This window comes from Columba livia, chromosome 28 (assembly GCF_036013475.1).
Source record: "Columba livia isolate bColLiv1 breed racing homer chromosome 28, bColLiv1.pat.W.v2, whole genome shotgun sequence".
In the NCBI taxonomy this organism is placed as follows: Eukaryota; Metazoa; Chordata; class Aves; order Columbiformes; family Columbidae; genus Columba; species Columba livia.
In genome coordinates this window covers 358,574-385,317 of record NC_088629.1, presented here as the reverse complement: position 1 = coordinate 385,317, position 26,744 = coordinate 358,574, and the positions used below count along the sequence as shown (strand labels likewise).

At 47.5% G+C, this 26,744-nt stretch overlaps 5 protein-coding genes and 1 long non-coding RNA gene across 6 annotated transcripts; 5 read left to right on the top strand and 1 right to left on the bottom strand.

The window, feature by feature from the left end:
- Window positions 1-1,676: 1,676 nt before the first annotated feature.
- On the bottom strand, window positions 1,677-4,714 carry LOC135576549 (uncharacterized). Its single transcript, XR_010468338.1, has 2 exons — window positions 4,577-4,714; window positions 1,677-2,888 (listed from the first exon to the last, which is right to left on the bottom strand). It is a non-coding gene; the product is annotated as an uncharacterized LOC135576549 (long non-coding RNA).
- Window positions 4,715-10,111: 5,397 nt separating this feature from the next.
- On the top strand, window positions 10,112-11,359 carry LOC135576547 (feather beta keratin). Its single transcript, XM_065042755.1, has 2 exons — window positions 10,112-10,266; window positions 10,602-11,359. Exon 2 carries the CDS (start codon window positions 10,623-10,625, stop codon window positions 10,917-10,919), a length of 297 nt encoding a protein of 98 aa, XP_064898827.1. The 5' UTR covers window positions 10,112-10,266; window positions 10,602-10,622; the 3' UTR covers window positions 10,920-11,359.
- A 2,470-nt stretch (window positions 11,360-13,829) lies between these two features.
- LOC135576548 (feather beta keratin-like) lies at window positions 13,830-15,079 on the top strand. The gene is made up of 2 exons (XM_065042756.1): window positions 13,830-13,984; window positions 14,319-15,079. The coding sequence occupies exon 2, from the start codon at window positions 14,340-14,342 to the stop codon at window positions 14,634-14,636; it is 297 nt and encodes a 98-aa protein (XP_064898828.1). The 5' UTR covers window positions 13,830-13,984; window positions 14,319-14,339; the 3' UTR covers window positions 14,637-15,079.
- A 2,144-nt stretch (window positions 15,080-17,223) lies between these two features.
- LOC102097844 (feather keratin B-4) lies at window positions 17,224-18,465 on the top strand. The gene is made up of 2 exons (XM_065042754.1): window positions 17,224-17,370; window positions 17,708-18,465. The coding sequence occupies exon 2, from the start codon at window positions 17,729-17,731 to the stop codon at window positions 18,023-18,025; it is 297 nt and encodes a 98-aa protein (XP_064898826.1). The 5' UTR covers window positions 17,224-17,370; window positions 17,708-17,728; the 3' UTR covers window positions 18,026-18,465.
- Window positions 18,466-20,505: 2,040 nt separating this feature from the next.
- LOC102098020 (feather keratin B-4) lies at window positions 20,506-21,723 on the top strand. Its single transcript, XM_065042742.1, has 2 exons — window positions 20,506-20,659; window positions 20,966-21,723. The coding sequence occupies exons 1-2, from the start codon at window positions 20,552-20,554 to the stop codon at window positions 21,281-21,283; spliced, it is 426 nt and encodes a 141-aa protein (XP_064898814.1). The 5' UTR covers window positions 20,506-20,551; the 3' UTR covers window positions 21,284-21,723.
- A 1,823-nt stretch (window positions 21,724-23,546) lies between these two features.
- Window positions 23,547-24,769, top strand: LOC102098194 (feather keratin B-4). The gene is made up of 2 exons (XM_021279961.2): window positions 23,547-23,699; window positions 24,016-24,769. Exons 1-2 carry the CDS (start codon window positions 23,592-23,594, stop codon window positions 24,331-24,333), a joined length of 426 nt encoding a protein of 141 aa, XP_021135636.1. The 5' UTR covers window positions 23,547-23,591; the 3' UTR covers window positions 24,334-24,769.
- The last annotated feature ends 1,975 nt before the right edge of the window (window positions 24,770-26,744 follow it).

Sequence of the window (26,744 nt, the reverse complement as noted above, 5' to 3'; positions counted from 1 at the left end):
TCAGGTATTTGCGGGGTGATTTACTTAAAATGAAAAAGTACAAAATAATGAACTCACCTGAAAATTACATTTGCAGTCCTTGTACATGTGTTTCAAAAGTGTAGGTGTTACTCAACATCCGGATGTCCAAATCTGAAGGCAGAGGCTTAGTTTTGCAATGCGCTGCACATGTACAAATATAATTAGTATTTATGAAGCATTCTGAAAACTTCAGCAATATTTGTTATTACTGAAAGCATCATACAGGAGCTATCTGAAGCTGGGTTTGATTTTTGTTGCTCTGTGCTGGACTTTCTCCAGCAGTTCCCTGTCCTGCTGGAACTGAGGGGCCACAACTGGACACAATATTCCAGGTGTGGTCTCCCCAGGGCAGAGCAGAGGGGCAGGAGAACCTCTCTGACCTACTGACCACCCCCTTCTAACCCACCCCAGGTACCATTGCCCTTCCTGGCCACAAGGGCCCAGTGCTGGCTCATGGTCGCCCTGCTGTCCCCAGGACCCCCAGGTCCCTTTCCCCTATGCTGCTCTCTAATAGGTCATTCCCCAACTTACACTGGCACCTGGGGTTGTTCCTGCCCAGATTCAAGACTCTACACTTGCCCTTGTTCTATTTCATTACATTTCTCCCCACCCAGCTCTCCAGCCTGTCCAGGTCTCTGGATGGCAGCACAGCTTCAGTGTCACCACTCCTCCCAGCTTGGTGTCACCAGCAAACTCGCTGACAGTCACTCTATTCCCTCATCCAAATCATTAATGAATATATTGAATAATACCAGCCCCAGCACTGACCCGTGGGGCACTGCACTGGATACAGGGCTATGGGAGGCCTCCCAGCCTTCGTGAACTCTAGATTGATGCCCCACTGATGCAAGCCCAGCTACATGCCCATCCCCCTTCGGGTCTAGTTTAAAGCTCTTTGTTCCTTCCCCTCCAATATTTTGAAAGCACAAAATAATGAGGGAGGGGGGAAAAGTGATTGGTCCTTCTGAGCCACAAAACATACTTAATTAAAAGCCTAATTGCTCCTCTGCTGGGTCCATACTGCCCCTTGGGGAGAACATGAGCACATTAATGCTCAGCCTAATAACTCCTTAGTCCCAGCTATTACTGTGTGTTGGCCAATATATATATACACACATATATATTTGCTTTGCACTGCATGTATCCACATTGCAGATTCTTGTTGTGCAACTTGTCCCATGAAACGACCCAAAGAGAGGGTTATACAGTCCTGCTGCTGCCTGTACATGTTGTTCAGTGTTTTTTGTCCTATTTTTGGGGAATAGCCAATAAGCTAGGAAATTAATTGTGGTACTTATACTAATCCGAAAATTTTAATCTACTGTGCAGGCACCTGTGCTCCTGGCAGCCTAGGAAGGAGTGTGGAGGAGGCTCCATGCTGCTGCAGCCAAACAGGTGTCCATTAAATGTTCCAGAGGTGGACTGGCCCTGCACCATGCAGGACACAGCACCCTCCAGAGACAGCAGCCTCCTTCTTCCAAGCAGAAATGCAGTTTGGATGAATTATTGAAAAATACAAAAGTTTATAATTATTGGGTGGAGATTTATTTAATGCTGGCATGGGTGTTGATTGTCAGGAAGGTGACAATGCCACCTACGGTGGGACTCACAAGGGTTCAAAAATAAAGTGTAGAGAGAAAAGGAAAACCAAAAAGTGCATGCTGCATGACAATGTTTAATGGGAGTGAGAAGCTGAATATACTTGTACAACATTAGATGGATAGGATATAATCAAGAGTTCCAGAATTTCATGAGGGGCTACAATGAATCTCCAGTTACATGATTCTGCATAGGTTGCTCATTTTTGATCAGAGATATTTTACAAAGAAATCTGCTATTACAATTGCTTTAAGTTATTTTTGGTTTTGCCCTGGTTTGCATCAAGTGGGATATAGGCAGAAAAATAAGCTAGGAAGTGGTAGCATTGCAGGGGTCTAAGCAGAAATAGAGCACAGGAAAGACTTATAAATGCCTAATATTAAGAAATGCCAAGTAGAGTTGATTTTTTTCTTTTAATGGTAAATTCTGGTTCAGCAAAATAAACAAGCGAATATAAATTTTGACACCATTTCAGTTTTGAAACCAAGATTTTCCATCAGATATTTTTGAAATACTTTTTGCTTTCTGTTTTGAGAGTAAATGATAATAAAAAGTCAATATTGGCGTAAAAATTTAAATTTATTGAAAGATACATTTTTATCAAACTGAAAAGATATTTTTGAAAATCTTGTTTCTTGGAAAATTCATTCTTTTAAAATTTAATCCTAATTTTGAGTAAGATCAATAGTGAAATTTGTAGTTTGGAAATTCTAGTCCTCATGCTGGTCTAGTGCCAGGAAGCCATGCTTTTATTGACTCCACTGGGATCTGTGGGAGCTCAGCACTTCTATAGTCCATCATCCATAAACTTAGTCATAATCTGTCTTTCTGTTCAGTTCTGCTTTTCACTTAATCCACAGACATCCATGTTGGATTTAGGTTGGCCTGCCAGTTTTACAGCAAAATGGTTGGGATAAGTGAGCAGAAAAAGGATTACAGTTTCCCGCATCAGAAAATGGTAATCCCGAGTTACACGCTGTCCCAGAACCACACGCGCCCCTAAACCCAAAAGATCCCTTGGAACTGAAGAAGTTCCTGATATCAAACAACGCAGTAGATCCCACTATGGTTTGCTGAGGAAATGTGGTGAGAGTTGGGCCGGGATATATCACAGAGTACGGTGGCACGTCAGGGTCCACTATGTCCACTATTGTATCGGGGTATTTTATCACACAGGTCTCACTGGAGGTGATGGCAAATGGCTCTGGACATGCCACCCCCGGTGGCAGGCGGCACTCATTGTGGGGAGACATGTGACAGATCCAGACCTGAAACACAGGAGGAGGAGAGGGGGAAAGGCAGTTATTAGTCCAGCAAGAATTTTACGTATTAAATATCAAAATTGTGGGAAGACAGGATTGCATGCTGGGCATCATGATTGCTGGCAAGAAGGGCAATTACAAGGTGCAAATAATTCAGATGATAGTTAAATGTTTGTCCAGTTTCCTTTTTCTATCCAGTAACTCTTCTCTTTCCTAAGTAACCCTTTTGAACTTAATTATTTCAATATCTGATATTTCCCAGATGCCCCCTGTTTTAAGCCTAAAATGCTCTTGTCCTATTGGTTCATTTTGCTTCTTCCCAGGATTTTGAGTGTGTTGCACTGCTTTGTCTCCTACTTCAAATTCAAACCCCACTGAGAGCCGTAACCCCAACTCAACTAGTTTTAAATTTCAATTTTAATCCTCACAGCACTGACAAAACCAAAACATGGGGGTGAAGTAATTTACCTCATCTCACCTGGTTAGAAGTGGAACAATATGATCTGGAATGAAGATCCACCCATATTTTATTAGTCTCATAATTATATCACCTGGATTAGAGTATCTTATCTCTGAAATCACACAGCTCTTTAAAACTATACCTGATATCAAGGGCAGATTTTCCTTGGCATTGTATAATTATAGATTAACAGGCCATCCTTGCCCTGAATTGTGCCCACACTAATTAGGCAAGGCAAACAGATTGAGGGGCAAGATTGGTTTTCTTTTTCAGGTTATCAGCATGAAACTGATGTGGCAGAGATTGAGGGCTAGCGCAAAGAATGGGCCCCAACTGATACCCAGGCACGTCCCCACGTCTACCCCAGGAGGCAGTGGGAGAGACAAAATTCAAGGGAGATTTCTCGTGTCCCCAGCTCAATGTCTCATTTTAGCCACTCGCCATTGCTGCCTGCTCCAGTTCTCAGGGCTGCATCTTCAGCTGTTTCCAATTGACCCTGTGTCTTTGACTGGAAGGTAAGAAAAAGACAGCAACAAAATCTTTTCTTCAGCTAAAAAGGGGGATCTGAAATGGCTAGTTCTGCCTTCGGGGAAAGAATTGCTGCCACAGATAAGTCTAAGTGTAGGAATCCTTTTGTAGCGCAATGCAGAAAAGTAATTTGTCAAAGGTCATCCTAGTCCTCATGAAAAGAGGTGAAGAAGGAACACCTGTACGTTCCTCCTGATTTGAAATTCAGCACTATATTTTAAACAAAACCAGCAGTAAAAGTGTTTTTTTTAGTAAGAAAAATGTGAGTTCCAGTCTCTGTAGTATTTTGAAAATATTTAGGACAAGTTCTTCAACTGTTAAAAGACACCGTAGCTTTCCTGAAGACAGCTGAGGGTGAGAACATAATAAAACATTACTTTTTCAATGATAGTCTGTTTAATGAAACCTAAGTCTTTATAATATGAAAAGAGTACTTGCTATGAAATTATGAAATTATTGAGAGTCTTCAGAGTTCTGAGGTAGTTTTATATGCCAGCCCTGGTTTAAATGAACTGCTCTCCTGAACACTAATGTAGTTTGTAAATCCCAGCTTTAACATGTGAATTGTAAAACTTAAATTGACTTAAAACTAAAGGACAATACAAAATATATTTCTGGAACAATAACCCTCTGACAGTTCCTAAGTTCAATCTATCATTTGACAATATTTAGAAAGCAATAAGTAATTGATTGAAAATTGACTTACCCGAATCACCAAGGAGAAGAGTTTAAGAAAAGTGATTAGAAGAGTTCTACATAGCAAATGCTTTTATACACTTAGTCAAATTGCCTGGAGGATGTGACACCCTTTTTGCATGGAGTCTTAATTAGTTGCAAAACAAACTTTGCTGCATGCATAACTTCTGCAAGTAATGAAACTGTTTTGCTCGCTGCTTGTGTTTGTTGGCTATTGGATCTTCACATAGTGTGCTAAATGCACCCTACACCCTGGAGGCAGGATTCACTTTGCTATTTCATGGGTCAAAAATAACTTGATATAATTCTTTAACCACATTTCAGTTATATCAAGAGTTGATCAAGCATTCTTTTATTTGCATTTTTTTTCCCTAAAATTCAGCCTGTGAGAAGGATTCAAGGGAGCATCAGTAGCACCATTTGTTGTCAGGGAACAGGATTTTATTTTCATTTCCCAAATTTGACATGTTGTCCAGTGCGGAGGAGAATTTTCCTTTGAAATGCTTTGTGAGGCATTAAACTTACCAGTATATAACTGTTACCCCTCTCACTGAGTGTTTCCAGATGAGGACAACAACTCAATACATTTGTAGCCATTTTCCCAATGAGACTGATCATCTCTGCATAGGATTGATTCCTCGGGAGAAAGCTCCATGTTATCTAACACTGACTTCAGTGTTTACAAATAGTGCTTGCATAGGATTTAAGTGGAGCATGTGGATTTGTTTCAGGATCTCTTTGCGGGGTTTGACCACGTTGCAATTAAAGGCAGCTAGATGCCACCCACGTTTATTTTTTTCGCCACTGACTCAATCTCAAGTCACAGAGCTGGGCGGTTGTTGTTGGTGTTCCTTTTTCTTTTCTTTTTTTTTTTTTTTCCCCCATATTTTTGACTGGTTTGAAAGGGACAATATTACAGGAAAGAGAAGGCTGCAATGGGCTGTACTCTGAAACTGGCGTTTCCATCCAGACTGTGTTTTTCTGTTACATTATTGAGGTGAAGAATGAGGTGGAAATAAGTACACAAAAAACCCTCTATCCTGATAAGAACTTAGTTTAGCACAAATGTCTCCATCTACTGTGCTGGAGTCTGCTCTGAGGATCCCATACCGCTGAGGCCCCAGAGGAAGGCAGGACAATGGAGGAGTTTGCCTGGGTTGATGAGGACTGGGTTAGGGAGTAGTCAGGCAATCTGGACATCCATAAATCCATGGGTCCGGATGGGATGCACCCGCGGGTGCTGAGGGAGCTGGCTGAGGTCGTTGCTGGACTGCTCTCCACCATCTTTGGCAAGTCTTGAGAAATGGGAGAGGTGCCTGAGGATTGGAGGAAAGCAAATGTCACTCCAGTCTTCAAAAAGGGCAAGAAGGAGGATCCAGGTAACTCTAGACCGGTCAGCCTCACCTCCATCCCTGGGAAACTGATGGAATGACTTGTCCTTGGTGCCTTCTCAAGGCATATCAGGGATAAGAGGGTCATTAGGGGCAGTCAACATTGCTTCACCAAGGGGAAGTCGTGCTTGACCAAACTCATTGACTTTTATGAGGACATAACAAGATGGATGGATGATGGCAGAGAGGTGGACGTAATCTCCCTTGACTTGAGTAAGGCATTTGGCACAGTCTCCACAGCATCCTCACAGCTGAACTGAGGGAGTGCGGTCTGGATGAGCAGGGAGTGAGGTGACTGCGAACTGGCTGAAGGGAAGAAGCCAGAGAGTCGTGGTCAGGGGGCAGAGTACAGTTGAGGCCTGGATCTAGCGCAGTGCCTCAGGGGGCAGTACTGGGGCCGGTGTTATTCAATATATTTATCAATAATTTGAACGAGGGAATAGAGTGACTGTCAGCAAGTTTGCTGGTGACACCAAGCTGGTAGGAGTGATTGATACACCAGAAGGCTGTGTTGCCATCCAGAGACCTGGACAGGCTGGAGAGTTGGGTGGGGAAAAATTTAATGAAATAGAACAAGGGCAAGTGTAGAGTCTTGAATCTAGGCAGGAACAACCCCAGGTTCCAGTATAAGTTGGGGAATGACCTATTAGAGAGCAGCATAGGGGAAAGGGACCTGGGGGTCCTGGGGACAGCAGGGGGACCATGAGCCAGCACTGGGCCCTTGTGGCCAGGAAGCCAATGGTACCTGGGGTGGGTTAGAAGGGGGTGGTCAGTAGGTCAGAGAGGTTCTCCTGCCCCTCTGCTCTGCCCTGGGGAGACCACACCTGGAATATTGTGTCCAGTTGTGGCCCCTCAGTTCCAGCAGGACAGGGAACTGCTGGAGAGAGTCCAGCACAGCCACCAAGATGCTGAAGGGAGTGGAGCATCTCCCGTGTGAGGAAAGGCTGAGGGAGCTGGGGCTCTGGAGCTGGACAAGAGGAGACTGAGAGGGGACTCATTCGTGTTTACAGATATATAAAGGGGGAGTGTCAGGAGGATGGAGCCAGGCTCTTCTGGGTGACCACCAGTGATAGGACAAGGGGTAATGGGTATAAACTGGAACACAAGAGGTTCCACTTAAACTTGAGAATAAACTTCTTCTCAGTGAGGGTGGCAGAGCCTGGCCCAGGCTGCCCAGGGAGGTTGTGGAGTCTCCTTCTCTGCAGACATTCCAACCCGCCTGGACACCTTCCTGTGTAACCTCATCTGGGTGTTCCTGCTCCGGGGGGATTGCACTGGATGAGCTTTTCAGGTCCCTTCCAATTCCTAACATTCTGTGATTCTGTGAAAGCTGTTGCCTGCAGTAGATCCCTTAATTACTAGAATTGCCCCAGTAGCCCAGTTTTATAGACAAGGCAGCAAGACACCCTGTGATGGTCCAGACATGGAGCCCTGCAGCAAGAGAGCCTTTCAGGGTTTGTGCAAAGGAGCCTGAGAATGGTGTTGGCTGTGGGATGGCAGCTCCTTCCCCATGTTTGGGTGAGCTGAGTGGCCCTGGACATCACCTGAATCAGGGCAATGTCCCGGGAAGGCTTTTCCACAAGCACTTGGGGCAAATCACATATGGTCTTTAATAAACTTCCCAGGAAGATAGCTGGGAATGCCTGGCAAGAAAACCCGTAGCTGCTATCCTCATCTTCGGTAGCTGAAGCATTTTGTGCCATTAATCCAGGTTTAGTGTAACCCCTGCTCCTCTTATGGGCCTTCTCTTCTGTAAATACTGTCCCAGAGACTGCTCAGGGCTTCGTGTTCAATACATCCTCTTTTTACAGCCCCTTGTGCCATAGGACAACGTGGGATTCCTTTAGAATTTTACTCTCTTTGCAGTTTTGGGCACTGTGTAAAATGCTACCTTGCACTTCCCTTGCCACTTGGTTTTTCATTGCCTTTGGCGAATTTTAATTCTAGTTATTATCTAGGTTTAATAGTGAAGCATAGAAGCTAAATGAATTGTCAGAGGTCACTTGGTGAGCAAATGGAACAGCCTGGAGTAAAACAGGCTTTCCTCATAGGCATTTATCATATTATTTATAATTTGAATTCCAGCAACTCTTTGAAGTCTTAACAGAGTTTGAATTGCATCAGACAAACAAAAGGCAAGTTCCAACACTGAACAACAAGCATTCAAACTGATTAGACCTGAGAAACAAAAGAGAAGGGATTACTGTCACTTTTACAAATGTGATATTAATGCCTATGGATTAAGGGAGGGGCTGTCAGTACAGAAAAGTGCAGTGAGCATGTTTTATATGTCCTGAAATTATTTTTCCAGTTTTACATAGGAAATCTATGCCAGTCAGGAAGTAAATACAGACCTGAGTTTTACTAAATGATTTTAAGTGTGTGCATTATATTCACGTTCTCTGAGCATAAACTGAGGATTTGGTGTAACAGCTCAGTCTATAGGATGACCGAAGTGTGTACAACTGCAACCAGACCAGTGATTTGGACACAGGAACATCCTTCTCTCTGGGAGAGCCGTGTTTACAGGAAAGAGACCTGAAATTAATTGAATCTGAAGAGATAAGTGTCCAAAAGGATTCAAATATATAGCTTAATTTTGAAACTTAAGCTGTCACTTAAGCAATCTGCAGTTACCAATGCCTGCAAATTGCTAACTAAGGAGTAAAGATCTTTGTTAAAAAATAATACCCATTTAAAGAAAATCCCACATCAAAAATAATCCCTTAGGTAACAGTTTGTTACCAATGAACAATTGTCTCAACAAGAATTTATCTGCTTTTCTGAAGAGAACAGGGAAAAATAAAGAAAACAAATGAAGGAAAAAATAAGATAAATAGGTGCCCGATGTTGTGGGAACTTTCCTAAATTGACTGAAAGATTAAAGAAGCCTTTTGTGAATGATGACCTAATTAGAGACCCAGATATTTTTTTCCAAGAGTAAGCTCTGCATCCTGTTTGCATGTGTCGGACTAACCTAATTTGTGCATTTTCTGACCTTTACATTCTCACATTCATTAGAGATGTACAAGAGCTTAATCCTTTGCTCAAATTTTCCTCCTGACTCCCCTGAAAAGGCCTCTGGGTCTTGGTTAAGGGTCTTAGTAAAGGATCTTTATTCCTTTATCAATGTGAGTTCATATCTTTCTGAGGCCCTCCCCTAAATGCAAACAAAATTAAACAAGATGCAGAGGTCATGCATGCTTATGCAATTGCTTCTCTCTGTTTTCACACGCGTAGGAGAGAGCCAAGTGAGCACGTGCATATTTGTGTACTGAGAAATCAGTGCTGTCTGAGGATATTCAGGTTTTCTGCAGCAAGTTTCTTGAGTTACCTGTTCTGAGAAGTCTGGAGGCAGTGCAAAGCTACTTTTCAAACAAAAGTCGAACAAAAATGTAGTATGATGCAAGCACATTAAAACATAACTAGAGAATGCACATTGCTAACCTTGACACAAATTTCAGGGTGACTTTGCAACTCTGTTTTAAATCACTGCAATCATGCTGCATACTTAAAATATAATAATAAGGGTTTTGCATGTGTAAATCATTAATGAGACTTTGCAAAGTGCTTTGAAATCCTTTAATCCAAAACTTCCACAGGCTGTTCCCAATGACTGTCATTGCTTTGGGATCTTTACAGAGACATCCACTTTATAGTTGGTGATGTACGGCTGGCCTGCCATACAGACAAGCCTGTCTCGTCTGAAAGAGAGCTGCTATCAGCAACCCCCTGTGCCCTTCTGTGCACAGAGTCCTTTGGGAAATGCACTCTTCAAGTTGTCCAAGGTGACTGGGAAGTTTATACCAAAATTTGATAGAGTTAGGTATTAGGTTACACAATGGGTATGCTGACTCCTGTCACAGAACATTCTTTTTAAGTCTGTCCTTGTATTTTTGGGTTGCATGAAAACATGCCCTATTCATGATGAGATTCCTTAAAGTGAGGCCCTGGAGGGCAAAAGGATGGCATCATCTGTCAGGATGGGACACTCCTCTTCATCTGCCAGTGCTGACGTGTCATTTCCCCTGGAAACATTTTGGTCTCTAATACTGTCACTTGAAAGAAGCCTGTGTGACTGCATGACATCATGAACAGGGAAATGAAAAAAGCAATATTGCAGGGAACATAAGCAGTGTCTTCATTTACTTAATTATGATGTTTTGCATGCAAGATGAGCTTGCTGGTGAACACATGACAGGCACAAAGGGTGCCTCTTGGCCTGGGGTGGTCTGGACCAGTATAAAAGCTGGTCCAGCTGCAGGCTCCCTCATCCACTTCTCTTACCTTCTCCTCCTTGGTGAACAAGGTGAGCTGCAACCATCTTTGCCTGATTCCTGCCTTTCTTTTTTCCCCCCTATGTCTTCTGGCCTCAACTGAGTCTTTGTCTCCGTGTTTCTTTTACTGTGATCCTTGCTCCTCGATCCTGCTCCCAGCATCCCTGTTCTCTTTGCCACATTGTGGGGAGGTGGGAAAAAAATCTTCGTCTCTTTGTAGGGAACCTGTAGGGACTGGGTCAGGAAATCTTCTCTTCCTCCCTATGCAGCCTGTCCCTGCTCCCCAGCCTGTCCCTTTTCTTTTGCTAAGGACACTGTCCGGCTGCACCTCACATGCTGCCTGTGCTTTCCTTGCCCTCTCTCCCAGGTGAACCTCCATCCCGCAGCCATGTCCTGCTACGACCTGTGCCGTCCCTGTGGCCCAACCCCTCTGGCCAACAGCTGCAACGAGCCCTGTGTCAGGCAGTGCCAGGACTCCCGGGTGATCATTGAACCGTCTCCTGTGGTGGTGACCCTGCCCGGACCCATCCTCAGCTCCTTCCCCCAGAACACCGCTGTGGGATCCTCCACCTCCGCTGCTGTTGGCAGCATCCTGAGTGAGCAGGGTGTGCCCATCAACTCCGGGGGCTTCAGCCTCTCTGGCCTTGGTGGCCGTTCCTACAGCAGAAGGTACCTGCCCTGCTAAAGCCGGACTGGACGTCCAGAGCTGCATCGACCAGGAAGCCCAAATCCATGTGCCGGACTGAGGACGGAGCTGCTGGCCAGGGTTTCCAGATGGGCTGAGCACCGTCTTACTTTCCTGTAAAGGAGGGAGGGAATCACGGTGCCAGCCTGTGCTGTCTGGAAACTCGGCCAACTGATGTCATCTTCTGCTGCTTTCTCCTCTGCATCGTGAGTCCCCTTTTGTCTGCTGCTGTTCTGTGCCACGGGGTCATCCCAAATCAAGCTGAGAGGGATCCTGCTCATCATCCTTTCCAGATGTTTATGGGAGGAAGACGTGTGTCCTATTGCTCTGAAGGGGTGCCTGACCATCAGCTACCCTTGTAGCAGCCTGCACCGGGTCCCTTCCACCATGCCCTGCTTTGTTTCATTCTTTAGATTCATTAAAATTTATGCTGCATTGTAGTGGAAGTCTCCTTGTGTTCCTTCCCTGTTGGTTTGCCCAGCAAAGTTGCTCAATGAGAAATGACAGAATGACAGCATGACTGAGGTTGGTGGGGACTTCTGGACATCATCTGCTCCTACTGCCTGCTCAAGGAGGTCAACCCAAAGCTAGTTGCTGTAGTTGGGGATGGCTTTTGGATATCTCCAAGAATGGAGACTCCATAATCTCCCTGGGCAATGTGTTCCAGTGCTTGATGACCATCAAATGAAAAAGTTTTCCAGACTTTCAGATAGAGTTTTCTGTGTTTCTGTTTTTTTTTCCCATTGCCTCTGGTGCTTCCCATGGGCAGCACAGAGAAGAGCCATACTGCGCCCTTCTTGCACCATCCCTTCAGGTGTTGAAATACATGAATGAGGCCCTACTCCTCTGAACCTGCTCTTCCACGCTCTCAGTCTTCCCTTATATGTACAACGTCCAGTCCCTTCATTACCTGCGTTGCCCTTCATTTGACTCTGTCTACTACGTCCATGTCTCTCTTACACTGGGGCACCCAGAACAAGACCCAGCACTCCCAGAGTGCCCTCCTGCATGCTGAGTGAAGGGGAAGGATCAGCGCTCTCAGCTCACCAGAAACATTTAATCTAATGCAGCCCAGGGTACAGAGGGTGCTGCATTAGTAAATGTGATCCCATACATGGTAAGAGGGTACCTGAGAGGATGTGGTTCTTTTTGAGTGATTAAGAGTGGGTGTCCCATTGAGATGTCACCTGGAGATTGTCTGTCTTTTACTTGTGATAAAGCCATTGAAAGTCACCCACATGCGTTTGTCCTGAACACCAGGCTTGTTTTATCGCTCAGCAGATGCCTGTGACACTTTCCATGGCTCTAAGACTTGTGTGATGTATGAGAGATGATGCCCCAGGAGTTTTATCCCTTCACTTCTGCCCCCACACCATCTCTTTGTACACCCCAGGCCCCATTCTGAAGTACTCAGCAACACTGGCAGAGCTGCACAGACACTCTCTGGGGAGTTGCAAAGACCTGTGGCCCATGACATTGGAGTGAGGGCATTTAACAAGCCCTTCTCTGTCCCTTGCACAAGAGAGGAAGGAAAGAAAGAAACCTTCCAGTATGGAGCCGTTGTGTCTTCCTGCCTTTCTGCCCTGAACTGCAGGACTGGTGACACCGGGAAGGCAAGTAACCTTGCTTGTGTTAGAAGTTTGCATGTAGTTGGTGAGGTACAACTGGAAAAGCTGTCTGACATTGCCTCCCATATTCTCTAATCATCCACAGAGTATGTTTGGCCCCGTACAACCCACTTCTGCTTCAGGTAGAGTGAAGGGAACCTCCTGTGCTCTCCCGTATGCTGTGGAAATGCCTGTGATGTCTTTCCTCAAATCCATAGCCCTGTCTTGTCTGAAAGACAGCTGCTATCAGCAACCCCCTGTGCCCTGCTGTGCACAGAGTCCCTTGGGAAATGCACTCTGCATCAACACTTGTGACCATACTGTGCTGACAGCAGAAGCAAGGTGGGGACAAAAAATTTACCAGGGAGGGTAGGCAGCATCCATACCACGGGATCAGAGAGAGCAGGCTGCGGGAAGACCTCGGAGCCTTTGAACAGACTCTCAGTATAGGTGCTGAGTGCAGGACTAGCATGGCCACTGGTAAAATGCATGTTAGGGTGTGTGGGGATGCTAGGAAGAAGAGAGAGAGATCTGGATGTGTACTTGCCTCCACCATGTTCCTGCTGATGTTTTCAGACCATGTGTTCTTGTGAAGAGGTCTGGTGTCTCATGGAAAGCTTTCCAAGCTTTTTGCAGAGCCAGTTATTGAGTTAGGGTGTGGGATCAGAGAAGAAGTGTTTGGTAGCCTTGAGGATGAAGAAGGAACAGTTGAGTATCCCCAACAATGGCCTTTGGTGCTGTGGTATGGCAGAGGGAGTACACTTAGTGTGTGTTAAGGAGGAATGTCTCTGCTTCTCAAGTTTCCTTCTCTTGTTGATTGGAGGTTGCTGGAGGCTTTCCAGATAAAGTGTGCTAGGGCAGTGAACATATGAATTTCTCTTGATGTTGAACTGCAGAGTCTAAAATCTTCAAAGTGTCCAAGGTGACTGGGAAGTTTATACCAAAATTTGATGGAGTTAGGTATTAGGTTACACAATGGGTATGCTGACTCCTGTCACAGAACATTCTTTTTAAGTCTGTCCTTGTATTTTTGGGTTGCATGAAAACATGCCCTGTTCATGATGAGATTCCTTAAAGTGAGGCCCTGGAGGGCAAAAGGATGGCATCATCTGTCAGGGTGGGACGCTGCTCATCAGTGGCTCTATCATCTGCCAGTGCTGATGTGTCATTTCCCCTGGAAACATTGTAACCTACTAATACTGTCACTTGAAAGGAGACTGGGTGGCTGCATGGGGACATCAAGAACAAGGAAATGAAAAAGCAGTGTTTCAGGGAACATAAGCAGTGTCTTCATTTACTTAATTATGATGTTTTGCATGCAAGATGAGCTTGCTGGTGAACACATGACAGGCACAAAGGGTGCCTCTTGGCCTGGGGTGGTCTGGACCAGTATAAAAGCTGGTCCAGCTGCAGGCTCCCTCATCCACTTCTCTTACCTTCTCCTCCTTGGTGAACAAGGTGAGCTGCAACCATCTTTGCCTGATTCCTGCCTTTCTTTTTTCCCCCCTATGTCTTCTGGCCTCAACTGAGTCTTTGTCTCTGTGTTTCTTTTACTGTGATCCTTGCTCCTCGATCCTGCTCCCAGCATCCCTGTTCTCTTTGCCACATTGTGGGGAGGTGGGAAAAAATCTTCGTCTCTTTGTAGGGAACCTGTGGGGACCAGGTCAGGAAATCCTCTCTTCCTCCCTGTGCTGCCTGCCCCTGCTCCCCAGCCTGTCCCTTTTCTCTTCCCAAGAACGCTGTCCGGCTGCACCTCACATACTGCCTGTGCTTTCCCTGCCCTCTCTCCCAGGTGAACCTTCATCCCTCAGCCATGTCCTGCTATGACCTGTGCCGTCCCTGTGGCCCAACCCCTCTGGCCAACAGCTGCAACGAGCCCTGTGTCAGGCAGTGCCAGGACTCCCGGGTGATCATTGAACCGTCTCCTGTGGTGGTGACCCTGCCCGGACCCATCCTCAGCTCCTTCCCCCAGAACACCGCTGTGGGATCCTCCACCTCCGCTGCTGTTGGCAGCATCCTGAGTGAGCAGGGTGTGCCCATCAGCTCTGGGGGCTTCAGCCTCTCTGGCCTTGGTGGCCGTTCCTACAGCAGAAGGTACCTGCCCTGCTAAAGCCCGGCTGGACGTCCAGAGCTGCATCAACCAGGAAGCCCAAATCCATGTGCCGGACTGAGGACGGAGCTGCAGGCCAGGGTTTCCAGATGGGCTGAGCACTGTCTTACTTTCCTGTAAAGGAGGGAGGGAATCACGGTACCAGCCTGTGCTGTCTGGAAACTCGGCCAACTGATGTCGTCTTCTTCGCCTGCTTTCTTCTCTGCACCATGAGTCCCTGTTGTCTGCTGCTGTCCTGCGCCACCGGCACATCCTGCATCAAGTTGAGAGGGTTCCTGCTCATCATCCTCTGCTCATGTGTGTAGGAGGAAGACGTGTGTTCCATTGCTGTGAAGGAGTGCCTGTCTGTCAGCTGCCCTTGTAGCAGCCTGCACCAGGCCCCTTCCCCCATACCCTGCTTTGTTTCATTCTTTAGACTCATTAAAAGTTATGACGCATTGTAATTTGAGTCTCCTTCTCTTCCTTCTCTCTTTGGCTGTGCAGCCAAGCTGACCGGAGGGAAATGCGATGCAATGGAGGGGAAGAGGGCAAATGAATAAGGGGCCATGGTGGACCCTCCTCATGCTTGTAGAAGCTTAGTGCCCTCAAGGTCTGTGGTCTTTGGAAGAGACATGCGGCAGTTTTGGATGTGTGGTATTGTCTGAGTATGAGACGCGTAGCCTGAGCTTCCCCAAGGGACATGTAAGCAACAAGTGATGTTGGATACTGACTTCCAGTTGATTAGGCAAGCCATTGATGGGCTGGAAGACATTTCTGTGCTGTCTAACACCCACCTGGCCAAGGCTCTGATTGCATGTTACCAATCAGAATGTGTCCTTCACTTCTCCCCTCCAAGGACTTCTTCCAAACCCTGGGTCTTGTGGGAGTCCCAAATGAGTTGAAGGGCCATGTGGCAGCCAGATCCACTGTCTAAAAGGAAATATTGTTCTGAATTTCAATGTTGTTCTCATTCCCTCCCTTCTGTGACCTGTTCCTCCAGTCGGAATGCTTTGCTCCTGGCCTTACTGTCCTTCTTCTGTCAGAGCCAAAGGCTACACTTGTGCACTATCCTTGGTTTAGAAATATGTTTTCACCAGATACTATTTCTTGTCTTGGCTGTACTAAAGGTATCTTTCAAAATTCTCCCATGCCTTTATCTGCTGGGAGACAGTGTAGGTATGTACTCTCATCTATGATTGTAAGCCATGCTGAGCCTTCAGCAAAACAACATCGAGACTGAACCAGGGAAAGAGAGCAACACCCTCAGTACGTGCTCTGAGGGAGCAGGGTGTATGAGGATGCTTGAGCATTTACATAGACCTTTACTATGGGGGGTGAGTTGGGAGAATAGACAGATAGTAGGAAATGACTTCTTTGCATTTCAAGTTTTGCTTACAAAAGGGTTTTAAGTGGAAGTGCCATGGATAGGAAACTGGTGTGTAGCATTGTTTGAGGGTAATGAAAACTTTTGTGTTTGAAGGAAATCCTTCCATTACATTCCAGTCTGCCATGTACAGACACATGGGGGATTTCTTCTGCAGGCATATTTGCTTAAACATCTCCCAATGACCAAAAGCTCCCTTTGTCTTCCTGAATGAGGAATTTGTTCTGGAGATCTGTGATTAGAGATTTGCCTGTTTCTGTTGGAGTCCCAGCCTAATTGGGGAAGGAGTGTTGTCCACCCCTCACAATGAGGACACAGATGGGTTGTTGAGAGGAGGGAAGGCGGTGCCCCAAGCAGAGCTGTCATTCCTGTTGGAGACATTCAGCTCCTCTTCTGCTCCAGGAAATGCATGGACAGCATTGAATCCTTTCCTTGCTCTCCAGGCTGTCTTTGCTGGCACCACCAGTCCTCGCTTGTGGGGCGTTTTATATGTTGCATGGAAATCTTGCAGACTGTTTGGAAGTGTGTGTGCTGTCCTGTCAGCCCATAAGGGCCTAAGCAGAGGCTGAGTTATGGAAGTGGGAAATGGAAGAAGGAAGAGTTTTGAAGGAAGAAGTCATTCTTGTTAGGGAGTGGTTACTGAAAGTTAACAGCTGTGGTTAACTAATACTTACTTGTGGGAAAGCATTAAAATTCTTTCTGAAACATTCTTTTTCTGGTGGCTGGGGACCTCCAGACAATGCTAAAAGAAGTGAGAAGGAAAATCAGACAGGCTAATTTATTCTAAGGGCAATGTGAGATATCAAAGAAAGTTCAAAAGCTCAACAGCATAGACACCTTGATGAAAAACTGATGATTAAGAAAATTTGAAAAGCCTGGGAGGCACAGAGAGCGGTGGATTTGGCCAGTCCCTGAAAAAAAAAAGAAACTCTGCCCTTTAATCCTAGGTTTATAATGAAAAAACCAGCATTCATTAGAACAAAGGCCAAAGGCATGCCTCAGGAGAGTAAGGTGATGACATCACCAGAAAATACGGCACCACTCCACCCACTTGGCTGAAAGATCTGCCTGAATTTTGTTGTAAATTCCACCAGAAACATTTAGGCCTCTAATACTGTCACTTGAAAGGAGCTTGTGTGGCTGAGTGGTCACATTAAGAACAGGGAAATGAAAAGGCAGCATTGCAGGGAATGGAAACAAGCGTCCCATTTATATCACTGGGAGGCTTAGTATGAAATAAGAGCTTGTTGGGTAAACACGTCATATGTGTGAAGGGTGCCTCTGGGCCTGGGGCACTCTAGACCTGTATAAAAGCCAGTCCAACTGCAGGCTGCCTCATCCACTTCTACCTTCTCCTCCTTGGCGAACAAGGTGAACAGCAACCACTTTTGCTTCACTATCCTCTTTAACTTGTTGTCCTCTTTTTCTCTCAAACTTAACTGAGCCTTTTTCTGATGTAGCTTTTGGTGATAGCTGTGCTCCTCAATCCTTCTCCCAGCATCTTTGTCCGTCTTATTCTCCATAGGGAATAGATGACAGACGGTTTGGGCTCTCTTGTCAGGAAGACTTTGTGCACCATGGCTCCTAGGGCTCTCTTCCTCCCTGTGAAGCATGTCCATTCTCCTCAACCTGTCCCTTTTCTCTTCCCGAGAACGCTGTCTGGCTGCACCTCACATGCTGCCTGTGCTTTCCCTGCCCTCTCTCCCAGGTGAACCTCCATCCCGCAGCCATGTCCTGCTACGACCTGTGCCAGCCCTGTGGCCCAACCCCTCTGGCCAACAGCTGCAACGAGCCCTGTGTCAGGCAGTGCCAGGACTCCCGGGTGGTGATCCAGCCCTCTCCTGTGGTGGTGACCCTGCCCGGACCCATCCTCAGCTCCTTCCCCCAGAACACTGCTGTGGGATCCTCCACCTCTGCTGCTGTTGGCAGCATCCTGAGTGAGCAGGGAGTGCCCATCAGCTCCGGGGGCTTCAGCCTCTCTGGCCTTGGTGGCCGTTCCTACAGCAGAAGGTACCTGCCCTGCTAAAGCCGGGCTGGATGTCCAGTGAGTGCATCGACCAGGAAGACCAAAGCCAGGTGCTGGACTGAAGATGGAGCTGCTGGTGTGGGTTTCCAGATGGGCTGAGCACCTTACTGCCCTCCTGCAGGGGAGGGAGGGAATCAAGGTGCCAGCCTGTGCTGTCTGGAAACACGGCCAACTGATGTCTTCTTCTCCTGCTTTCTTCTCTGCACCATGAGTCTCTTTTATCTCCTGTTGTTCTGTGTTGTGACTCATCCTGAAGCAAGGTGGAAGGGGTCATGCTCATCTTCCTCTCCCCATGTGTATGGGAGGAGGACATGTTTCCTATTACTGTGAAGGGGTTCCTGACTGTCAGCTGCCCTTGTAGCAGCCTGCACCAGGTTCTGTCCACCATGCCCTGCTTTGTTTCATTCTTTAGACTCATTAAAGTTTTTGCTGCATTGTAATTTGAGTCTCCTCATGTTCCTTCCCTCTTGGGATGCCGAGCTAAGCTGTCCAGAGGGAAAAGTGATGCTATTTAGCATGTCATTGATTAGTATCTTTCTTGGGGGATGCAGAGGGTGGGAGTCCCACTGAAATAATCATGTGGTGGAGACTCTACATGTCTACATGTGATAATACCATTCAAAGTCATCCACATCCCTTTGTCTTGAACAGTAGTGTATTGTGTCTCTCAGCAAACCAAACTGATGCTTTCCATGGCACCAAGATGAGTGTGATGTGTGACAGATGCCCAAAGTGTTGAATCCCTTCATTCCTGACCTCAGATGATCTCTTTGTGCCCCTCAGTCGCCTTTTCTGAACTATTCAGCCATGTTGGCTGATTCTTCCACATCATGGCCTGAGTTCAGGAATAAAACACTCAGTAGCCCTGATGAACCCTCACTGGGCATCTCTCACCCGTCCTCCTCCCCTTTGATACTCTGTCCTAGACCATAGCCCTTTCTTTAGCTTGGTGGCAGGAGTGTAAGCCTCCTGTTGCTTTGCAGATTTGCTTATGCCTGATCATGAGTCCTCTTGACCTGGAACCTAAGTTGCCCAGTGATTTCTGAGACTTTTCTGGGATCTGTGTGGGAGTTATGGATCTGGTCAGCAACGAGTGGGCTCTGTTGGGCCAGGTTACCCTCACTGGATCTGCTCCTGCTGTGTGGACTGGGTTTGCTGCTTGTTGTCAGTCCTGCTCCATCACCACAAAGTTGGTGGCTGAGCTGGCCTCTGGGCAGCACCCATCTGTGCATTTTCTTTGCTCAGGTACTGTGCAATGGGGCCATTATTAATAGGCTGCTGCCCTCCTGGCCTTGTAATCTTACTCATCTCCTGGCTCCCATCCTGCAGGGACCAGCTGGCTCTCACTGAGCCCTGGCAACATTTCTGTTTGTATGGACTTTTACTGTCATCCTCAGGTTAAAGCAGTGTACCTTCTAAGCTCTCCTCATGATCTTAAATGAGGAATTTGCCCTGGGCATCCGTGATGAGGGAGTAGCCTGTATGTGGTGCTGTCCCAGCCAAGTTGTGGAAGTTTTGTCCATCCTGTGCAATGAGGACCCAGATGTGGTGTCAGAGGAGGGCAGGTGGTGCCCCAAGCAGGGCTATCATTCCTCTTGGGGACACTGAGTTTCCCTTCATCTCCAAAAAATGCAGTGTACAGCACTGAATCCTTCCCCTGGTATGCATCTCTGGGGAGATTCTGAGATCTGCAGCTCTCCAGGCTGTCTTGGCTGCTGCTGCAGGACCTCACTTGCTTGTGGGAAGGTTTATATGTTGCATGCAAATCTTTCTGTCTGTTTGGAAGTGTGTGTGCTGTCCTGTCAGTATGTTGAGCCAAAGCAGAACTGGAGGCATGGACCATGGGCAAGTGGAGGAAAGGAAATGTATTTAGTGCTCAGCATGCACCTTTGTTTGTGGGGCACATCCCAGTATAACTGGAGGGCTGAGGCAACACTTGGTTGTGGCAGAGCAATGTCCTTCTTTCTGAAACATGCCTGTGCTGACCGGAGACATCTAGATGCTGCTGTTAGAGGTGAGAAGGAAAACAGACGTGCTTATTTGTCTGGAGACGGATGCTTGATATCCCAGAAGGGCCATAATTCAAATGCAGAGCTGATATGCTTGGAAAACTGCTGCCTGAGCCAGCCAGAGCTGCTTAATATGGAAAGCTGAGGATGTGGCTGGTTGTAAAATAAGAACCTGGGTGGAAGTTTGGCCTTTATTGATAGGTTTGGAAGGAAATAAAGTCCCCTATGTTAAAAGAAAACCTCAAATCAAGGCCCAGGATGGTGAGAGTCTGTCATCACCTGGTGAGGGTGGTCATCTTGATCTCAATGCCTTGATGATCTTGCTTCACTTCTGTGTCATTTCCCCAGAAACATTTTAGCCTCTAATGCTGTTGCCTGAAAGGAGCGTGTGTGGCTGAGCGGTCATGTTAGGAACAGGGAAATGAAAAAGCAGCATTGCAGGGAACATAAGCAGCGTCTTCATTTCTTTAATTGTGATGCTTTGCATGCAAGATGAGCTTGTTGGTAAACACATGACATGCACAAAGGGTGGCTCTGGGCCTGGGGCAGTCTGGATCTGTATAAAAGCCAGTCCAACTTTAGGCTCCTCATTCACTTCTCTTGCCTTCTCCTCTTTGTTGTTCAGGTGAGTTACAACCTCCTTTGCCTCTCTCTTCCTTTCTCTTGCTCTCCTGTATGGCTTTGGAACTTGATAGAGCTTCATTTGACACTGGCTAGTTTTTGTGACTCTCAGCTCCATGCTACTACTATGGGAGGTGGGAGAAGACCTTGGGTTTCTTTGCAGGGAATCTTTGGGAACTAGGGCACTTTAATCTCTCTTTCTCCCTATGCAGCCTGTCCCTGCTCCCCAGTCTGTCCCTTTTCTCTTGCTAAGGACACTGTCCGGCTGCACCTCACATGCTGCCTGTGCTTTCCTTGCCCTCTCTCCCAGGTGAACCTCCATCCCGCAGCCATGTCCTGCTACGACCTGTGCCAGCCCTGTGGCCCAACCCCTCTGGCCAACAGCTGCAACGAGCCCTGTGTCAGGCAGTGCCAGGACTCCCGGGTGGTGATCCAGCCCTCTCCTGTGGTGGTGACCCTGCCCGGACCCATCCTCAGCTCCTTCCCCCAGAACACCGCTGTGGGATCCTCCACCTCTGCTGCTGTTGGCAGCATCCTGAGTGAGCAGGGAGTGCCCATCAACTCCGGGGGCTTCAGCCTCTCTGGCCTTGGTGGCCGTTCCTACAGCAGAAGGTACCTGCCCTGCTAAAGCCGGACTGGACGGCCAGTGAGTGCATCGACCAGGAAGCCCAAATCCATGTGCCGGACTGAGGACGGAGCTGCTGGCCAGGGTTTCCAGATGGGCTGAGTACCATCTTGACCTCCTGCATGGGAGGGAGGGAATCAAGGCGCCAGCCTGTGCTGTCTGGAAACACAGCCAACTGATGTCGTCTTCTTCAGCTGCTTTCTTCTGTGCCTCATGAGTCCCTCTTGTCTCTTGCTGTTCTGTGCCCTGGGTTCATCCTGAATCAAGCTGAGTGGCTCCTCGTCATTCTCTCCCCATGCGTGTGGGAGGAAAACTTGTGTCTTAATGCTGTAAAGGCCCGTCTGACTGTCAGCTGCCCTTGTAGGAGCCTGCACAAGGTCCCTTTCACCATGCACTGCACTGTTTCATTCTTTAGACGCATTAAAATTTATGCTGCATTGTAATTTGAGTCTCCTTGCATTCCTTCCCTCTTGGGATGCCCAGCTAAGCAGTCCTGGGTGAAAGATGATGCTATGCATCGTAATGACATAGGTAAATGTGTGATGTTGAATAAGTACCTTGGTGGATTCTGCTGGTAGTCCCACCTAAATGATCACCAGGTAGGGACTGCCTTTTTCATGTGACAAAGGCATCCAACAGCACCCACATCACTTTGGCCTGACTACCAGACTTCTTGTGTCTCTTGTGAAAACTCAGTGATGCTCTCCATGGCTCCAAGATGAGTGTGGTGTGCAAAAAATTGCCAAAGAGGTGCATTCCTTCGTTTCTCTGCCCAGACCATCTCTTTGTATGCCTAGACCTCCTTCTGTAGTTCTCAGTGATACTAGCCAAGGTGCAGAATCACATTTGGCAGTTCGCATGAGCAGTGATACACATGAAACTGAAGTAAGGGCACTTAAAATAACTCTATCTGTCCCTTTTCAGCCAGTGAAAGGAAACAAACATTCCATGATGCATCAACTGTGTCTTTCTACCTTTCTGCCCTGAACTGCAAGACCAGTGACATCAGGGAGGGAAGTAACTTTGCTCATGTGCGGGGTTGGCATGTAGCTGTTGTGATAAGTTGCACTGGGTCATGGTGGCTGGTCCTGCTGGACACGACAAGCTGCCTATAACTTCCTCCTCTATACTTCAGTGTTCTACAGGTGATGTTTTGACCCATGCACCCCACTCCTACTTCAGGTAGAGTGTTGGGCACCTGCAGTGCTCTATCCTACACTGTAGAAATCCCTGCACTGCATTTCCAGACAGCTAAAGCCCTGTCTTCCTCGAAAGACAGCCACTGTCACCAGCCCCACTGTGCCCTGCGGTGCAGGAAGGCCCTTGGGAAAGGCACTCTGCATCTATAGTGCTGAGCTGTGCTGAGCTGACAGCAGAAGACAGGGAGGGTGAAAAGATGATATGAGGCAGAGATGGCAACATCTGCAGCATGGGATCAGAAAGAGCGGGGCGTGGCAGAGCATGGGAGCCTTTGGGCAGACCTTCACCACGGGTACTGACTGCAAGACACTCAAGGTGTGCCAGAAGACTACCTGTGGGTTTTCTGGGGCAGGGATGTGGTTGAAAGGAGCGTCAGAAGAAAAGAGAGATTTTGCACTGATATCATGAATGTAAGCTTCCTTGCTTGAAGGAGGAATTCCTGCCCCACCGTTGTTGTGATAGATGGAGCCAGTGTCCTGAGTCCCAGGTGCACAGGAGACTTCCTCTTCCCACAAATCAGTGGCCTGAATTCAGGAACAACAGACTCAGTGCCCTTCATGAGCCTCACCTGGGGGCTCTCATTACTCCCCTTTGACCCAGGGCTCTATTTAAGGTCTGTCCTGAGCCCTTAGATCTTTCTTCAGGTTGATGGCAGGAGTGTAAACCTCCTGTTGCTTTATAGATTTGCTTATCCCATTGATTTCTGAGACTTTTCTTGGTCTGTGTGGGAGTTATTGCTCTGGTCAGCAATGAGTGGGCTCCATCATTAGATCTGGTCCTGAAATGTGGACTGAATGTGCTGTTGTCAGTCCTGCTCCACCACCACAAAGTTGGTGGCTGAGCTGGCCTCTGGGCTGTGCCTGCCTGTTGTGTCTGCGTTTCCTTCCTCAGGTACTGTGCACGGTGATTATTCGTCTTTTACTTCTGTGTCATTTCACCTAGAAACATTTTTGTTTCTGATACTGTTGCTTGAAAGTAGCTTGTCTGTCTGAATGGACAGGTCATGAATGGGGAAATGAGAAGGCAGCATTGCAGAGAACATAAGCAGCATCCCCATTTCTTTAATTGTGATGCTTTGCATGCAAGATGAGCTTGTTGGTAAACACATGACATGCACAAAGGGTGGCTCTGGGCCTGGGGCAGTCTGGATCTGTATAAAAGCCAGTCCAACTTTAGGCTCCTCATCCACTTCTTTTGCCTTGTCCTCCTTGGCGAACAGGTGAGTTGCAGCCTCCTTTGCCTCACTCTTCTCCTTCTCTTGTTCTCTACTTTGTCTTCTGACTGAGGTATACCTTCTTCTGACATGCTTGCTCCTTTAACATATTTGTGACCCTCAGCTCCATGCCACCACCATGGAAGGTTGGAGAAGACCTTGGGTTTCTTTGCAGGGAATCCTTGGGAACTAGGGCACTTTCATCTCTCTTTCTCCCTATGCAGCCTGTCCCTGCTCCCCAGCCTGTCCCTTTTCTCTTCCTGAGAACACTGTCTGGCTGCACCTCACATGCTGCCTGTGCTTTCCCTGCCCTCTCTCCCAGGTGAACCTCCATCCCGCAGCCATGTCCTGCTACGACCTGTGCCAGCCCTGTGGCCCAACCCCTCTGGCCAACAGCTGCAACGAGCCCTGTGTCAGGCAGTGCCAGGACTCCCGGGTGGTGATCCAGCCCTCTCCTGTGGTGGTGACCCTGCCCGGACCCATCCTCAGCTCCTTCCCCCAGAACACCGCTGTGGGATCCTCCACCTCCGCTGCTGTTGGCAGCATCCTGAGTGAGCAGGGAGTGCCCATCAACTCCGGGGGCTTCAGCCTCTCTGGCCTTGGTGGCCGTTCCTACAGCAGAAGGTACCTGCCCTGCTAAAGCCGGACTGGACGGCCAGTGAGTGCATCGACCAGGAAGCCCAAAGCCAGGTGCCGGACTGAAGATGGAGCTGCTGGCCAGGGTTTCCAGATGGGCTGAGTACCATCTTGACCACCTACATGGGAAGGAGGGAATCAAGGTGCCAGCCTGTGCTGTCTGGAAACACGACCAACTGATGTCATCTTCTCCTGCTTTCTCCTCTGCATCATGAGTCCCTTTTATTCTGCTGCTGTTCTGTGTCATGCGTTCATCCTGAAGCAAGGTGGAAGGGGTCATGCTCATCTTCCTCTCCCCATGTGTGCAGAAGATGTGTCCCACTGCTGTGAAGGGTTGGCTGACTGTCAGCTGCCCTTGTAGCAGCCTGCACCAGGTCCCTTCCACCAGGCACTGCTCTTTGTCATTCTTTAAATGCATTAAAATTTATGCTGCATTGTAATTTGGATCTCCTTGTGTTCCTTCTCTCTTGGGTTTCCCAAGCCAAGATGTCCAGGGGCAAATGTGATGCAATGGAGGGGCAAAGATGGTGGATGAATAAGGGGCCATAGAGGATCACTGTAATGTCTGGACAAGCTGAGTTCTCCCAAGGGCCACAGTTATTGAAGGTATATTGGGCAGTAGAAGGGCATGTGATATTGTCTGATTCTAGGAAATGTGTCCAGGAGCTCTCCCAGGGGACAGGTGAACAACAAGAGAATTTGGATACCGGCTTCCAGTTGAAGAAGCAATCCATTAACTTGCTGGGAGATGTTTCTGTGCAGGCTAACACCCACCTGGCCAAGGCTCTGATTGTGTGCTGCCTCTCAGAATGTGTCCTTCCCTCCTCTCATCCAAACTCTTCTTCCAAACCTTGGAACTGCACAGAGACCTGAAGGACATGCAGGGACATGTAGCAGCCAGGTCAAGTGCATAGAGGGAGATGTGAGTGCTTGGCTAGGCTTTGTCACAAGAGGGATCGGTTGAGCGTGGGTGTGTAAAATGGATAGGGGAGTGGGACTGACACACAGGGATGGTCCTCTGTCACCTGAAAGGGAATTTTTGTGTCAGCAACACATCTGGGTAAATCTGATGAGGTCTAGAAGGGAGTAGGAAAAACATTTTACCCCCCACTGGAGCAGTCTTGTGGTCAGAAGCATTTCAGTGTTGTGGAGTCCTTCTCGTGTGTCACTGTGTCCTGAAGGGATGCCAGTCTGGAGCAGATGTGCAGTAACTCCTCCTGAACTACCACTCAGCTGCTGAGCAGGCCGTGTCAGGAGAGGTCCCAAACAGTGATCCTTTTGTCCCTCAAACAAGACCTCAAAATGTGGAGACTGAGGGAGGTGTACCCTCCCAGTTCTGTTCTTGGTCCCTCCATCCCTTAAAATCACTTAAAGCAGTGTACCTTCTAAGCTCTCCTCATGATCTTAAATGAGGAATTTGCCCTGGGCATCCGTGATGAGGGAGTAGCCTGTATGTGGTGCTGTCCCAGCCAAGTTGTGGAAGTTTTGTCCATCCTGTGCAATGAGGACCCAGATGTGGTGTCAGAGGAGGGCAGGTGGTGCCCCAAGCAGGGCTATCATTCCTCTTGGGGACACTGAGTTTCCCTTCATCTCCAAAAAATGCAGTGTACAGCACTGAATCCTTCCCCTGGTATGCATCTCTGGGGAGATTCTGAGATCTGCAGCTCTCCAGGCTGTCTTGGCTGCTGCTGCAGGACCTCACTTGCTTGTGGGAAGGTTTATATGTTGCATGCAAATCTTTCTGTCTGTTTGGAAGTGTGTGTGCTGTCCTGTCAGTATGTTGAGCCAAAGCAGAACTGGAGGCATGGACCATGGGCAAGTGGAGGAAAGGAAATGTATTTAGTGCTCAGCATGCGCCTTTGTTTGTGGGGCACATCCCAGTATAACTGGAGGGCTGAGGCAACACTTGGTTGTGGCAGAGCAATGTCTTTCTTTCTGAAACATGCCTGTGCTGACCGGAGACATCTAGATGCTGCTGTTAGAGGTGAGAAGGAAAACAGACGTGCTTATTTGTCTGGAGACGGATGCTTGATATCCCAGAAGGGCCATAATTCAAATGCAGAGCTGATATGCTTGGAAAACTGCTGCCTGAGCCAGCCAGAGCTGCTTAATATGGAAAGCTGAGGATGTGGCTGGTTGTAAAATAGGAACCTGTGTGAATTCTGGCTTCTAGTAGTAGGTTTGGAAAGAAACTAGACCCCCAATGTTCATAGAAAATGACAAAAGAAGCCTCAGGATATTGAGAGTCTGACATAACCCAATAAAATTGGTCATCTCCTTCTCTTTGCCTCCATTTTCTTGCTTCACTTCTGTGTCATTTCCCCAGAAAAATTTTAGCCTCTAATGATGTAGCTTAAGAGGAGCATTTGCGGCTGAATGGGCATGTTAGGAACAGGGAAATGAGAAGGCAGCATT

Excerpts from the sequence above, each read along its gene's own strand:
- LOC135576547 (XM_065042755.1), top strand. The coding sequence starts at position 10,623 with ATGTCCTGCTACGACCTGTGCCGTCCCTGTGGCCCAACCCCTCTGGCC.
- LOC135576548 (XM_065042756.1), top strand. The coding sequence starts at position 14,340 with ATGTCCTGCTATGACCTGTGCCGTCCCTGTGGCCCAACCCCTCTGGCC.
- LOC102097844 (XM_065042754.1), top strand. The coding sequence starts at position 17,729 with ATGTCCTGCTACGACCTGTGCCAGCCCTGTGGCCCAACCCCTCTGGCC.
- LOC102098020 (XM_065042742.1), top strand. The coding sequence starts at position 20,552 with ATGCACAAAGGGTGGCTCTGGGCCTGGGGCAGTCTGGATCTGTATAAA. Across the intron at positions 20,660-20,965 it reads TTCTCCTCTTTGTTGTTCAG|GTGAACCTCCATCCCGCAGC; the intron begins GTGAGTTACAAC and ends CCTCTCTCCCAG.
- LOC102098194 (XM_021279961.2), top strand. The coding sequence starts at position 23,592 with ATGCACAAAGGGTGGCTCTGGGCCTGGGGCAGTCTGGATCTGTATAAA. Across the intron at positions 23,700-24,015 it reads TTGTCCTCCTTGGCGAACAG|GTGAACCTCCATCCCGCAGC; the intron begins GTGAGTTGCAGC and ends CCTCTCTCCCAG.